The following is a 15,900-nucleotide window of genomic DNA, read 5'->3' on the forward strand; positions in this document are numbered from 1 at the left end:
GAATGAAGCATCGTTCAATGTAAATGTCGTCGTTGTTTTTTTTAAAGGTAAGATTATTGTTTTTGAAAATTTCCAGCAAAATATAAAACTATCACAGCCACTGGACAATAAACAAAAACAGGGAGAGACACCATGGTAAATAATAAAACATGTCAAGTACCAAAAACCTGATGCTGGTAAAACTAGTAAACCATAACAATGGAGGCATCCACAATAACCTGCACAGGCATATGTGACTGATACACAACCTTTATTATTGTATGTATTGTGTGTTTGACAAGTCCTTGTCCTCTGTAACAAAAGCCCATTGTGCTCTGTCCATCTATTGTGGACAGGTCAAACTACTCTGTGCCACAGATGTTCCAAACAGATACAACAGTGTTACGGATGGGGGTGGTGGTACATTTACAAGTACTTTAGTGCAGTTTTGAAGTTCTTGTACTTTACTTAAGTATTATCAATCAAAATATTCATCCAAAATCTAGTTGCAACCCAGCAGTTTAAAAATAAGTTAAAATTGGCCTTAGTGTTACCAGCTGCAATGTTAAAGTTTTAAAATAATTTATAAATCATTCTGGAATAAACCATTCTGCATAATGACTGCTTTGTTTTTTAATTGAAAGCATGTTTCAAGTATTAGTTTTACACTGTGGTATTGCAACTTTTATTTAGGTAGAATATCTGAGTACTTCTTCCTCCACTGATGGATGCTGTCAACCGAGAGCCCAAACTGTTAATATTAGTAGTGACTGCATTTAATTTAAGTATTGTGCACACGCAATGTGTTGCACCTGTGCCAGTCAAAATGTCATTAATAACAAAAGGAAGCCACAGACTGAACTGGAACCAATGTACAATACATTAACATGTTACAATTGGTGTGTTGCATTTAATCTGAATGTTCACCACCCAAAGGTGTAGACATGTCCACGATTTTTACAGCAAATCTCAGAGTGGTGGTAAATAGGAGTGTATGAGTAATTGGCAAGCTTTGTAACTGATATTACACAAATATCCAAATAATTTAATGTACGTTGAAGCTGATGTGATAACTTGTAAATTATGTCGAGAGAGTCAATTGCTGATGGGAAAATCAAGTTTGATTACAAAAAAAAGCTCTCAAAAACTATAAATGCAAAAACAGCCTTTTAAAAATCAGTCGGACAACATCACTTCCTGTGATTAGACCTTTGACTAAGGATTGTGTCTGTTATGATAGGAATTTCAAGAGGTCACCGAAATCCATGTACAAACACAAATCAAAAACAGGATTTTTTTTTTTTTTTTGCTCCAACACTTGCAAGAGCAACTGAGGACAGTATTTACACATATGTACAAACCTTACAAAAGGTCTAATGAGACATTAGGTGAAAACACCTGCATATATAATATTCTACCCCCCCCCCACCGACGCTGGTGGCCCCCTCGACCCTAGGGTCACTATGAGCGCCTCTGCTGTCCGCCTGCACGCAGCGCTGTCCTCGGGAAGCTGTCACTCTCCTCCCCTCCTGCTGATGGCGCCCCTCCGGGACAGGCTTTGACGATTTTCGTGCCGTTTCGTGTGCAACAAAAGTAGAGAAGCTTGGCAGCTGGCGAGAAGAGAAAACTGACCTATCTGAGGATTGTTTATTTTTGCTGCCTTTTCAGACTGGGGTTGTTGTTGTTGGTTTTTTTTTTTACCCCTACTTATTTCTCAGCTTTCGTCGGCATACAGGAAGTTTAATACAAACGGAAACTAACGCGATTCAATCTTCGGACGGTGTTAGGACGCTTTGTGGAGGAGCAAGGTGGTGTGTTTTTTTTTTTTTTTGTTGTTTTTTTTATAGAAAGGCAAGCGTAGCGTTTACGAGCTGGCGTAGAGGAAGACCGACCCGGGACTACGCAGCTACTCGGTCGGCCACCCGAGAGCCCGGGAGGACCACGGCACAGCCGCCGCCAAGCGCCACGGGGAGTCGGGGCCCGAGAGGGAGCCTGCCAGGCCCTCGGCTTGATGCACCCAGCCTGCCTTGCCTTAGCCGCAGTCCGAGATGGGGGAGACCAAAATTATCTACCACCTCGACGACCAGGAGACACCTTATCTGGTGAAACTGTCGGTGCCGGCGGACAAAGTCACCCTCGCGGACTTCAAGAATGTCCTCAAGAAACCACATTACAAATTCTTCTTCAAATCTATGGACGATGACTTCGGGTAACTTGTTAAAGGGTTTATTGTGTTGGATGGGGACTGCGCATAACGCTCCCGGAGTCAAAAAAAAAAAAAAAAAAAAAACCCCAGCTGCTAGATTAATTTATTTTTTATTAATCCGGCTGGTTTTGTCACCAGTTTGACCGTCAGCTGGCTGTCGATCACCAGCTAGCTTCTCGCAGTGCCCGTTCCTTTGTTAGCTGCAGCTCGCAGCGTTAGCAGGTCTGTTCAGCGTCCCGACCCCCGTTTGTTTACATTGCTCGGTGCGGCTAGCTCCGTGCGCCGTGCGCCTCGGGGGAGTTTGTCTGACCAAGTTTGGTATTTTTGTCAAAGCGTCGCGAACACCAGACGATTTCCTGAATGTCATTTTCCACTTTTACTTGGACCAAAGTAGGGTCCCCGGGGTGCAGTTGACAGCACCGGTAATAACTAGTGACCGCTGTCAGCCGCTGGCTCCACGCGTATATGGATCACATACGTTAACAGGCGAGTTGGAGTCGGTGAGTCCAGCAGGCGCCGGAGGAATGCGGGGTTGGACACGGGAATGTCCCCCCCCGGTCATCATGAGTGTGTCCTTTTGTGTTAAAACATGCCCCCCCCCCCCCCCAAAAAAAAAAAAAAGTAGTTTTATGTTCCTCCGGGACTCAAACGTCTGCAGAGTTTAAAAAAAAAAGGGGGGGGGGGGGTCACTGTTTTTAAACGCTTCAGCCAGGTTTCCAAAGTTTGTTTCTGGCTGAACTCAAACAAGGGTGGGGCAGCGACCTAAGTACATTTGCAAGTGGGGAGGATATTTAAAAAAAAAATTAAATTAAAAAAAAGGACCCACAGCTCTTCGTGTTGTGAAGAGTGGAGGGATATGCTGTAAATAAACTATTGAAACCTTCACTCAAGACTGTTTGTATAGAACGAGCATATTTCTGCCCAGGATACGTTCACTCACTCAGACGCCTGCATAGGATACACTGTAGTCATATAATTAATATCCATGGAGGTGTTAGAATTTATATTACTGTTGTGTGCTGTCCAAACATTACAACAAACTGTATTTTTATGCCTTGGTATCATGGTTTTTTTTAAACTTTCATGCCAATAAACCCCCTCCCCCCCTTGATTTTTTTTTATTTAATTTGAATTTAAACTTATCAGACTGGTCTGGTGCCCATATCTACCAATAAAGTCCTTCTGAAAGGCACAGCGAATCTTTGACTTTGCCAGAAGTGTGAATCCCTTTTTTAAATGCATTGCCTGATTTGTCCTCTTTACTCTGTGACAAAGTGTTGTTGAGGTCTGACATCTGATTCTTGCAAAGCAAGCACCCCAGTGTAAACAAACTGGAAGGGTTTGAAGGAAATTCACATGGTTACATGGTTACATGCCTTTTGTTCGTTTCTTTTTAGATGTATTGACATTCACTGAGGAATGCTTATATATAATGCCTGAATGAGCTGCACTCTTTGAACTGGTTTTCCACGCCTGTGTCAGCAGCCTCAGGCAGTAATGTTGGCTTTTCCTCTAATATCCCAGGATTTCGTTTAACAGTTTCATTGGGTTTTAATGTATGAAACTGTCTGGCTCGGGCTGTTAAATCGGCATAGGTTGAGCCTGTTGTCGGTGTCTGTCCTGTCTGATGGATGTATTGCCCATCTCCACTTCCTCTAAATGCACCCTTTGTGTTTTATTACCCAGAGAGAGCTTTTGTGCAGGTTTACCGAGACAAAGCTTTGCTCTCTTTACAGGGTGGTAAAAGAAGAAATATCTGACGACAACGCTAAGCTGCCCTGTTTCAATGGACGTGTGGTATCGTGGGTAAGTTCACAATACATCCGGTAGTAATTTTTTTTAATTTTTGCTTTGTTTATGTTTTTGTTTGCTGCGTGCTTGTCTGTGTTCTCTGTATTTGTGTGGGGAAGTGGTTGTGTGCACTGTGTGCATGCATGTGCAACAATGATTCCCATCTGTTGGGCACTGACCACAACCATACTCCCAGCCCCAGGGAGAGGCCCTACGCATCTACGTGATAATATCATTATCACATAATGATCCTCAGAGTAACACACACATATTTATTTATTCCTATGTGTTGTGTTTTATTTGCACTTTGAAGGGAAATGAGCTGCTTTAGTTTTTAGGTCATTTCATTTTTTTTAAGTCCTCGAATAAGTTCGTCGCCTCACGCAACAAATACACGTACTTGCATGTAGTTTCTTATTTAAAGGCTCTAAGCAATAATTCTGTCTCCACAACACAAGAGACATCTGGTGCTTGTACACAGCCTCCCTTCCTCTCTTCTCGACATTGAAATTGGATTAAGAGCAATTGAAATCACAGGATAGGAGGAAAATATCCAATAACAAAGGGGCTCACACTGCATGTCATCTAACAAGAAGATTGAATCTCACAGGGGGGGGGGGGGGGGGGGGGGGGGGGGGGGGGGGGGGGGGGGGGGGGGGGGGGGGGGGGGGGGGGGGGGGGGGGGGGGGGGGGGGGGGGGGGGGGGGGGGGGAGGGGAGAATAAATTTGAGAGAAAGACCATTCTGTGTTTCGATATGAAAGGCTGATGCATTCGGTTAATTTCACACAGTGTGGTTTTAATTATAGGTTTTATTTAAAAGTCGTCAACACAGTGTTATCGCTCCAAGTTTTAATGTATAATGCAGCATGCTTGTCCTGAAGTTTCTCTCTGTTATGGTCATTTTCATTAGAGTCAGCGTGGAGGTTGAGCTGATTGTGTTTCAAGCCAGTTCATCGTGTGTGTGTGTGTGTGTGTGTGTGTGTGTGTGTGTGTGTGTGTGTGTGTGTGTGTGTGTGTGTGTGTGTGTGTGTGTGTGTGTGTGTGTGTGTGTGTGTGTGTGTGTGTGTGTGTGTGAGTGAGTGAGTGAGTGAGTGAGTGTGAGAGAGAGAGTGTGTGTGTGTGTAAATATGTGTGTTATCTCTCGGGGGTTGCTGAAATGTTCCACTTACAATGAAATGTTATTTCTGTCACAGTGTGTCTATATGTTTGTCTCCACCTCTCATCTGTTGTTTCAGTGACCTGATTGATTGATTGATCTCTGGGGTCTTGGCCTGCTGCACATCACATCATAACAACAGGACAGCAGTCTGAATCTAGTGTGCTGTGCCTTACCATCGGCTACAAATTTGATCTGTCATAGTCCAACTCAACTGGCCGTTAAATGCACATTTCCCTCTTCTGCATATCAAAGTAGACTCCCCGCAAATGGGAAATATTTTATCATACTAAGTGCCCACTGCTGTTATCTGTGTGCATAGTAATACAACAGTCACACTACGGCTGTTTAGGTGATTCAGTTTGATGTCCTTGCTGTAATGTAACCAATACACTTTGTAGTTTTATTAAATAAGGTTTCCAGTGCAACATAACTTTTGTTTTTTTGTTACTGGATAGGACATCCTTTCATCCTTGTAAAACTCTTTTGACCCCCACTTATTTGCCATTTTGCCTTAATTCAAACTCTGTGTGGCTCTCTCTCTCTCTCTCTCTCTCTCTCTCTCTCTCTCTCTCTGTGTGTGTGTGTGTGTGTGTGTGTGTGTGTGTGTGTGTGTGTGTGTGTGTGTGTGTGTGTGTGTATTTGTACATTTCTCTGGGGTGACTCCCCTGTCAAGTAAAATGTAAACAGATAACTATAATAGTAAGATCTACTGATGATATCATTTCTGAAAAACAGTGAGCAATCACGGCCTGTTGGAGCTCTTTTTGTTCCCACGCTTTGGTGACTTAGGCAACACCATCAGGTAGACAAACCACAAGTCTTGGTGCTGCCTCTTTTTCTTTCTTAACTCTTTGAATTCACTGCTGCTTTTGTGCAGCTTTGCTCTCTCAGTGGGGAATTGGTAGAAGACAGATTTAGCATTGAATGAGACATTGCTGTCCCTTAGAGCAGAGGCTTGGGATATTTTTGTATTTAATGTTATAGTTTTTAGAATTTTAGCAGCTGTATTGATGGTTTATTTTTTTTATTTTATTTTTTTTACCATCTGCAAATGCTGGCAGGCCTGTAGGCAGTGAGAGTGAAACAAGAAACAACAATCAACCTTTGACTATGGTGTAAACACAGTGTTGGTTTGGCTTGGGCCTGCTGTGTCCTCCAGCGTTCTCTCCCCTCTGAATGACCTGAGACTCTGTCTGTTGATAGTTGGTCTCCGGAGACGGCGCCCACACAGACGCAGGCTCGGTGGCAGATAGCTTGGAGCCGGCACCACCTCTGGAGAGGACCGGAGGCATCGGGGACTCCAGACCCCCTTCCTACCAGTCAGTATATTCAGAAAAGACTTTGTGGTGGTGACTGTGTGAAAGGACAGAGATGCCGTGTGTGGTTTGTGTTTGGCTTCGTGTAAGTGCCTTGAATGAGTCCTTCTGTGTTTCCTAATAAGCACACTAACAGAGGAAACTGTAAATTGAATAGAAAGTATGACATCTTGTGACTGGCTAGGAGGGGAACAAAATCTACCCTACTCCTTGCGTGCATTTGTCATTGTGCTACGAACACTCTGGAAATGTAATCATAAGGTTGAGTTGGTCATGTAAAGCCCACATTATTGTTAATTATGCCCTCTGTTACGAGTGTTTCAAGTAGTTGATATAAAAGAACAAGGTGTAGCCAGTGCCAGCTTTTACATGTTTTATGTCTGGTTCATCTGTAAGTATAGAAAAGTGTAAAATGTATATAAGTACATGATAGTAATGAAATGAAATGATCATCAGGCGGAAATACGGCAATCAACTTTTGTTTCAGGAGCTGTTGAATGAACTTAGCCGTCCAGATAATGATGAAGTGCCATTCTGTCTCTTTGTAACGCTGCCTCTCTCTCTCTCTCTCTCTCTCTCTCTCTCTCTCTCTCTCTCTCTCTCGTCCACCGTCTCTCTCTGAAGCGGGAAAGCCGCAAGCGGTCGGGACAGTCTGGACAACGACACGGAGACCGGCTCCATGGTGTCGCAGCAGAGGAGGGAGAGGGAGAGGGAGAGGCCGCGACGGAAACACACCAACGACCACGGTCAGAATGATGTTGGCTGTTTGGTTTGTTCAAGTTGTTCAAGTTGGTTTTATCTCCATAAATTTCACAACTCGCTAATTACAGTCATCTTGTTGACTATAAAAAAAAGTGAGTCCACACACAGTGACTTTAGAGATGCAGACATTTGAATAAACAACAAAACCAGGCTGCAGTGGAACGCTCTGTCATCGTGCAGTCTAAATACAATTTGGGGGTCATCAAGATGTACTTATTTTTCACGACTACAAAGAAGACATTGATTCATATGTTAGTATATCATTCACAGTAGTTTGACATGAACTTCTATGCGTTAATTAGATACTGATCAATATGGAACAGCTCTGATTTGAGGACAGTTGTTGAGGACACCTTGGTTTTGCTGTGTCGTGTTTCACCTCGGTATTCCTGCCGTCCTGCTGCAGGTGGGAAGCAGAACGGGTACTCATCACGGGCAATGGGACGCGGAGGCACCGAGTACGACAGCTGCTCGTCCTTCATGAGCAGCGAGCTGGAGTCCACTTCCTGCTTTGATTCAGAGGATGATGATGCAACCAGCAGGTCAGACGTTTAGCACAGCTGTCCAGCTTGTTCATAAGTGCAGTTTCCAATAGGAAAAGGTTATGCAGTGTCAGGAAGGCCTCTGGATTTACAGTTGACTGTTTATGGCAGAGATCAGTGCAGTCTAATTGTCTGGTGGTTTTTGCAGTAAGTCTCCGCTCTGAGTAATCTCTGCAACCCCACTTTATAGACTCTGCTGGTCAAATCTGGCATCTAACAGGATGTTTCTTCCTGTTGTTGCAGCTTTAAACTTCATCAGTATGTTAGTTTATTTCCATTAAACAAACAAATAGATGTTTGCCTCTTCTACATTTCTGGGTAACAGTGCCAGCTGATGATTTGTCAGTCAGGTCGTAGTTTCCGGATGAAGTAGGTTGGATGCCGTCTCACTAACAGTTAATGCTGAGCCTGACTTTTAACCCTCTGAACCTCAAGCAGTTTCTGAGTGTTTGAATCTGGTTGAATCTCTCTGATAACTGATTTTACAAAAAACTGAAAAAAAGATGGAATCGATATTTATAGCGTTTTTACTCGAGTATCAGTATTGGGGGAAAAAAAGGGAGGGACCTCCACATGCTCTACATATTGAACTATTTACATTTTATGACCTCTATAAACCTGTGTTCTCTTCTATCTCCACACTGCTTCAAGGGGTATAATTTTGGTAATTTTCTTTTCAAAGAAATATGGCTTTCAAATCCACTGGCGCGTTGTAGGTTTCAGAGGGTTGGGAATATAGCAGTCATGTTTAAATTGGACTTTTAAACCCTACAAGTTATGGTAGGACAAATAGCTTTTAACATCTGTTGGTTTTTAAACTTTAAAAGGCAAAAAAAAGTTTGATAACTTAATTTATGAATTATATTTTATGTAGTAAATTTACAGAAACAACTATTTGGTTATCAGCTCATTAATTAGCATGTACATTATTGTTAAATTCTTCTCTTCAGGTTTAGTAGCTCCACTGAGCAGAGCTCTTCTCGTCTGATGAGACGACACCGCCGTCGCAGACGGAAGCCAAAGGCCTCCAATATGGACAGGGTGAGATACACACTCTTAGATGTAAAGAATAGCAAATCAACCAAAGACATATTTATTAAAACTGCCTTTCAGTTTGTAACATTTAATTCTGCTTCTCATATTTCTTTGCTTTCCCTCTGATCATTATTCCTTTCAGTCTTCATCATTCAGCAGCATCACAGACTCCACCATGTCCCTGAACATTATCACTGTCACTCTTAACATGGGTAAGTCACTGGTCCAAATAGACATTACACACTCAATAGAATTAGATGTCGAGACAAACAGAAGTTTCTGTTTTTTTTAGAATAAAGACACACACTGAGCTTTTAGAGTAAAATATTTCTCCCAAAACGCGCAAATAAAACCGATCTGTTCCTGAATGACGCAGGTCACGATCATCGTGTCTGTCTTTTACTTACTTCACTGCTGATTCACTTTAAGACCTACTTCCTCTGCTCCTCTCCACCTCACAGAGAAGTACAACTTCTTGGGCATCAGTATTGTGGGTCAGAGTAATGAGAGGGGAGATGGAGGAATCTACATCGGCTCTATCATGAAGGGAGGAGCTGTGGCTGCAGATGGACGCATAGAGCCTGGGGACATGCTGTTGCAGGTGTGTGTCTGTGTATCTCTTTAAGGGGGGGCGGGGCACATACACAGACCTAAAAAATGTGTTTGCGCATACCTGGAACTTGAACCAGGAAAGTATGTGCGTGTCAGTGAAGTGAAAGAACTCCGTAACGTGGGATCAATTAAACGTTTTTCTCGCCAGACGGCCATGTGTATCATGCGTGCATTTGTCTGCGTGTCATTACATGGGATTTTCACACATTTTTATTTTTTTTTTTTCCCCCCAATCTGTTCTTCTTTTCCCTGCTTGTACCCATTCCCTTTCATGTTACTTCAGTCACATTTTGAAACACTGTAACAATGTTTGTCTGGCAAAGTGCTAAACATCCATTCTCAATTCTGATTGAAACACTGCCAGTCCAGTTAATGGCTTTGTGCAGTGAGATTTATTGTAATGATTGTGAGGCTATAAAAGTTTAAACCTCTTTATGTATGAAACAGTTTAGAGTTGGGCCCATCCCTCACTGTCATAGTCAGTTATATCTGTCAAGCACAACCTGAGACATTGTAATGTTTTTCTGAATTTTTTTTTTTTTTTTTTTTTATCCGCCAAGGTGAACGACATCAACTTCGAGAACATGAGCAATGACGATGCCGTTCGAGTACTGAGGGACATAGTGCACAAGCCAGGGTAAGCAGTACACGTTCATTCATCCATACAAGGATCTAGTAAAGTTGAAGCTGATACTCCTCTGTGTTTTTAGATGAGTGTTAACTGTCTGTGTGTTTATTCCCAGCCCCATTACTCTGACTGTTGCAAAGTGCTGGGACCCAAACCCTCGGAGCTGCTTTGCTCTGCCCAGGAGTGAGTGTTTTCAAATCTATTCACAGACACACACACATGTTTTAGTATATTTTATTTATTTATTGTTTGCAGTAAGCTCACGAACTGCCTTCCCCATGTTTCATTTACCAGGTGAGCCAATCCGGCCCATCGACCCAGCCGCGTGGGTGTCGCACACAGCAGCCATGACCGGGGTTTACCCTCCGTACGGCATGAGCCCTTCCATGAGCACCGTCACCTCCACCAGCTCCTCCATCAGCAGCTCTATCCCCGAGACAGAACGTGAGTCACGTCACCTCCCTGCAGATGTTTGTCGTGGCTTATTATCTGGGCACTTTTATTCAAAACAGCTCTCAGCCTCACAGTTTTCTACTCACTGTCATTTTGTGGTGTTTGTGCTCACAAGTTGAGATCTCTGACCTCCAAACACACAGCGAAATCACTGTCTTCTTCTGACGTGTTAGTAAATCGTCCTGGCCTTTCGCTGCATTCCTGTGACTCCTCTGTGTTCCAGCTTTTACTGTGTTCAGCCCCACAACTTCCATCTGCTCAATAACTCTTGTTCAAGCTGACCCATAACTCACAACTTTCATCTCCCCTGTAATCTTTGGAAGGACTGTGATGTTTTTGCTTCATTTCAAGAGGAAAATCTTTCCTCTCTCAACATATTTCTGGCTGCCACATGATATGATTCACATTTTTGAAGATTTTCCAGACAAAACATCAATTTCATACAGTCACATGCCATAGGTTATCTAAAAATCCAAATCACTCAAACACTTTACAGAGAAAATCTGGTGGACCTTGCATTGCTGGCTCCTTTTTTATGGTTTGTCATATGCTTTGGATAACCAGCCATATTTTAAGAGCAACTATAGCAAAGTTGAAAAAGAGACAAAGTTTTCAGCTGGTTTTGGTTTGGTGTCTGTCCCTCAAAATCAATACCTAATGCATTGCAACCAAGTAAAATGTGATTTTTGTATGAACTATTGTTAATGTGCTCTGACAGCAGCGGGCTGATTCTGCTTGTTAGTAAGTTATTGAAAGCAGAGCAAGAAATGTATAAAGAACATGATATTGAAATGTGACCATGCCCTTTTTATAATTATAGTCACAATGCATTCTGGGAAGTAAAGTAAAATAAAACAATGGGTACAAAAGGATTGATTGAAGTGGAGGTAGATGAGGCAGGTTGTGGGGATGTTGGACGACTGAAACGTCATCTATAAATATTAAAATATCTAATCTTGGAAGTCATTGAAACTCAGCTGGATAATGTGTACAGATATGATGACAGTGTTCTAGGGAGGACATTTAATTCACTTTGATCAGACTGTTTTTAGTCCCAGCCAAATCTCATCTTGATTTGTGATCGAGACAGAACTGGGGTCAAATTACAGTCAAGACCACAGAAAAACAAATCTTGTTGGAGGCTAATTGCAAAACAAGCCAACATATTTGTAGCTGTCCTGATAACAGCACTCAGCTGTTCTTTAATTCAAATTTCTAGGAAACAAAACAGAATGCAACTCAGCAGATTATTGCCTTTGTCCTTAAAACCGAAATATCCCACAGGAAAATGTGGCTTGTCCCCCCGTGTTGACTTGCACGTGTCCTTTGATGTCTCCTAGGATTCGATGACTTCCACCTCTCGATCCACAGCGACATGGCAACCGTCGCTAAGGCCATGGCCTGCCCAGAGTCAGGTCTGGAGGTGCGGGACAGAATGTGGCTCAAGATAACCATCGCGAACGCCTTTATTGGTGCGTCAATCAAAGCAGAGGGCATGGTGCAGCATGTGTTACCTCCCTCATCAGTGTGCACACTCACATCTTTCTTTAATTTGCTCAGTTCAGTTTGTGGGCTGGTGTCTTTCATCGATGTGGCTGAAGTGATGCAGAAATGCATCTTGGATCTATTCAGAATTTGTGATTGTTTAGCTCTATCAAACGACAATGTTAATCCATTTTTATTACGTTTGATTTACATTTAACTCGGATAACAATGAATGCAGTTAAGTTGTTCGAAGTTGCACATTGATAAAAACGATACTGTGAAACCAGTGTTATATAGTCATCTTGGATATTATAATGTGTCATAAAATAGTTCAAGAAAAGGCATTGAATATGATGAGCTAAAGTGCAGGACTAATAAGTTAATCTTCTACAACACCAGGTTCTGATGTGGTTGACTGGCTCTTCCATCATGTGGAAGGGTTTGCAGATCGCCGTGAAGCCCGTAAATACGCCAGCAACTTGCTGAAGGCCGGCTACATCCGACACACTGTCAACAAGATCACCTTCTCCGAACAGTGCTACTACGTCTTTGGGGACCTCTGTGGCAGTAAGTGGACGCTCAGCTCTTTTGTTAGTTGGGATCCGCCGAGGGTGCGAGCGGTACAAAATCAACTGGAGAAAGATATATTTTATATACATGTTGTGTTTTTCGACTGTGGAAATCTTAAGTCTTATTTTCTCCCTCTTACTCTCCCTCAGACATGACTCACCTGTCTCTCAATGACCATGATGGTTCCAGCGGGGGGGCCTCAGACCAGGACACCCTCCCCCCTCTGCCGCACCCCGGGGCCGCCCCCTGGCCGATGCCTCTGCCCTACCAGTTCCCTATTCCACACCCGTACGACCTGCCTCAGCCCTTCCACAGTGGACCAGGTGCTGGCAGTGCAGGAAGCCAGCAAAGCGGTTAGTGTAGTTATAATGTACTGTATATGCTCATTACAAAAAGACAACAACAACAACAGTGTTTCATCCACAATCTTGTATTTTGGGTATCAAACTCTCACCCACTGTAGACTTCGAATGTGGATGTGTAAAATGCCCCCCCCCCAACATGCTTGTCGTGTTTTTACATTTTGTTTGCCGTCTTGCTCAGTAGAGTTTGAAGGACTCCACACTTTAAATACACTCGTAGGTCCACTGCATGTTTTCATTCACGTACTTCAAAGACTTGAAGGACACAGTCTAGCTCTGTGAAGAGTGAAAAAAAAAAAAATTCCCTCCCATCAAGCCCAAAGCTGCCTTATTTACATGTTGGATTTTGTGTATTTTAGCATGTATGGAAATAGAAAAGCAGGCACGGTGGTTTTAGGGGCAGTTTGTTTACGCAGTGAAGATATTTACTGACCAACAACAGCTGTGCCCGCCGACACAAAAAATCCAAAGTCCTGTCCACATTTTGCAGCTGCACACAAACTTAACTTAAATGTACTGATGAATAGTTTATAATCCAACAAGATTCTACATGTAAAAAACAGTTTAAGGGTGTGTAAGGTGGTTTTTTTGTTTTTTTATCACTAGATGTTTTTCCATGCTTTCTAATGTTTGTGCCAAGCTAGGCTAACATCCCACACCTCTATCTATCAAACACAAGGTGGCTAAACGGAAATAAATGTCATCATCTCTCTTGGTGTTTGATGTCACACAATAGAACAAGCATCCCTCATAATATCAGCTTCTTTTCAATCGCATGAACTGCAACGGTTTTAAATGCATCAGTCTTAAGAACTCGCCCTAAAAACGAGCTGTCTGTGTGGTAATAAAATGAAAACCTGTAATTGCCTTCGGTAACAGCTAAGCTGTTTGGTCTTTGAAAAGCAGCGAGTGCTCCGTGACCATGTCTGCATTAGTCATGCAGCTCTCTGGAGAGTCTCCCATAAACTGGGTCAGTACTGCCTGCGTCATGTCACTGGCATTCGGATGGGAGTGATTGGCTCATGTAGGTCACTTAGATTTAATGTTAAAAAAAAAAAAAAAAGTGATGTGTTTGTAAGTAACTTTAAGATAATGATTGTCTCTTTTACTATGCTAACAGGAAGCAGTGGTTCCAACTGCAGCAAGAACGAGGGTCGGAAATCCGGCGGCAGCGGCGGCAGCGAGTCTGAGATCAGGAGCCACCGGGCTCCGAGTGAGCGCTCGGTGGCTCCCCCTAGTGAGCGAAGCATCCGTAGCTCTGTCAGCCACCGCAGTGCCAACTCCCACTCAATAGCCTACGGGCCTGGCCTTGTTTATGGCCCTCCCGGTCTGCCCCCCCAGCCCCCACATCTGTCTACAGCTGCACCTGGCGCCCCACCTGGCAGAGAGATCGCAACGGTGCCCCCCGAGCTCACCGCCTCACGCCAGTCTCTGCGCATGGCGGTGGGCAACGCCGGAGAATTCTTCGTTGACGTGATGTGACACGGGCTCTCGGTCGGGAACAAAGTAGCGGGATATGGCGCTCTCGTGTCAGAAGGCTGAGAAGGACGGTATGAGAGGACAAGAGGGAGGAAGGATTGCAAAAGCTGTAACCCAAGGCCTTGATTTCACTTTTCTAAAAGCTGAAATGGAACCAACCCTGTTGTGTATGCGGAGAGAAAATGTCCCCCCCTCTCTTGTGCTTTTCTTCCTAGTAGTAGTGGCCATACTTTCTTCAGTGAAGAAACCCTCCCCTCGCTCAAGATGGAACCAAAGCGCCTTTCTCAGTTTCTGCTCCACAGTGGGGAAGAGTTTGTGCGAGGACAAAAGAGCAAGAGAGGGAGGGAGGCAGGCAGTGGAAATGGTCAGCAGGGGAAGATGACTCAGCGCATTTCCACATGGATGTTTTTCATTTGTTCTTCTTTTCATTCTTCCCTCCTCGCCTCTGCCTTCCTTATCTAACCTTCTCTGTCCTCCCCCACCCCTGTCCACATCAAAACTGAGAGAATGAAGCCTCTTCCCTCCTTCCGTTCTTTCACTTCCAACTTGCCGACCTCTTAACAAGAAAAAAAAACAAAACTGCGAGAACGCTGAAATGAACACTAACTGTAAACCTTATTCAGACTTTTAAAATATTTGCTTGACTTAAGAGAGAAAGAAATGGAAAAATTTGTATGTAGTGCAAGAGAATTGCAGCCCTTCTTACTGTAAGAATGCATTTTGTTTTATTATATATGTAGTTGGACACAACTAGTCTCATTTTTCAACACTTAACATGAGCATCCGGCTCCAAAAGTTGTTTTTACACAATTACATTTTCATCTGCTAACCAGAGAATCTTCAGACTGTCTTGTGATAATGTATAGTGGGAAAAAAAAGAATTCTTACCATGTCTTTCACACTACTCTTTTATCAAGGAAAAAAAAATGTCTTTTTATTTATAAATATAGTTTTATGACTTAAATTTGCGGCTTTGTGTTTGTGTGCGCTTACCTTTGCCAGACAGAAAATTATTACCAGGTGCTTTTTTTTTTTTTTTTTTCCAATGATACCTCGGGTCAGATTTGCATTAAAGAGCAGTGGACTCCTGACTGTCCAAGTGCAGGAATGTGAAGGGTAGGCCGTCTGGTGCACAGATGTGTGTGTGTCTGTGTGTGTCTGTGTGTGTGTGTGTGTGTGTATTTAGAATTGCCTCAGAACTGAACAACCATATGCAAACTGTTCCCTGTAGTTTGAGGCGGAAAAACTCCTGCAGAGGTGATTTTGATTCAAATTGGACCAAAAAAAAAAAGTTAACCATATGGGACAGAATTAAAGAAGACCACCCGCACAACTATTAGTTTAAAGGACAAACATTGAATACGAGATTTCCTAAATCCCCCATAGGGAAACGTGTCTTCATTACATCCAATGAAAGAAAGGCGTACAGGTTTTTTGTTTGTTTTTTTTCGTTGTTTTTTTTCTCCCCTTGTTGGTAATAAGAAATTGCACCGGAAGAACATTTATTTAAACAAGTCGGA

General features: G+C 43.0%; 1 protein-coding gene across 1 annotated transcript; it reads left to right on the top strand.

Moving 5' to 3' along the window:
* Nucleotides 1-1,504: 1,504 nt before the first annotated feature.
* On the top strand, nucleotides 1,505-15,344 carry LOC138625261 (segment polarity protein dishevelled homolog DVL-3-like). Its single transcript, XM_069706058.1, has 15 exons — nucleotides 1,505-2,188; nucleotides 3,922-3,991; nucleotides 6,340-6,455; nucleotides 7,077-7,198; nucleotides 7,621-7,756; nucleotides 8,707-8,797; nucleotides 8,934-9,003; nucleotides 9,253-9,392; nucleotides 9,964-10,040; nucleotides 10,147-10,214; nucleotides 10,326-10,475; nucleotides 11,825-11,956; nucleotides 12,369-12,536; nucleotides 12,689-12,892; nucleotides 14,022-15,344. Exons 1-15 carry the CDS (start codon nucleotides 2,028-2,030, stop codon nucleotides 14,381-14,383), a joined length of 2,067 nt encoding a protein of 688 aa, XP_069562159.1. The 5' UTR covers nucleotides 1,505-2,027; the 3' UTR covers nucleotides 14,384-15,344.
* The last annotated feature ends 556 nt before the right edge of the window (nucleotides 15,345-15,900 follow it).

The sequence above is a fragment of the Brachyistius frenatus genome, unplaced genomic scaffold (assembly GCF_029030835.1).
Source record: "Brachyistius frenatus isolate BFR_SWC_R1_liver_20210118 unplaced genomic scaffold, ASM2903083v1 Contig_61, whole genome shotgun sequence".
In the NCBI taxonomy this organism is placed as follows: domain Eukaryota; kingdom Metazoa; phylum Chordata; class Actinopteri; family Embiotocidae; genus Brachyistius; species Brachyistius frenatus.

Bases quoted from the DNA above. Each gene is read 5' to 3' on its own strand.
- LOC138625261 (XM_069706058.1), top strand. From the start codon at position 2,028: ATGGGGGAGACCAAAATTATCTACCACCTCGACGACCAGGAGACACCT. The intron at 9,004-9,252 runs GTAAGTCACTGG...TCCACCTCACAG, and splicing joins CACTGTCACTCTTAACATGG to AGAAGTACAACTTCTTGGGC. The intron at 10,215-10,325 runs GTGAGTGTTTTC...TTCATTTACCAG, and splicing joins CTGCTTTGCTCTGCCCAGGA to GTGAGCCAATCCGGCCCATC.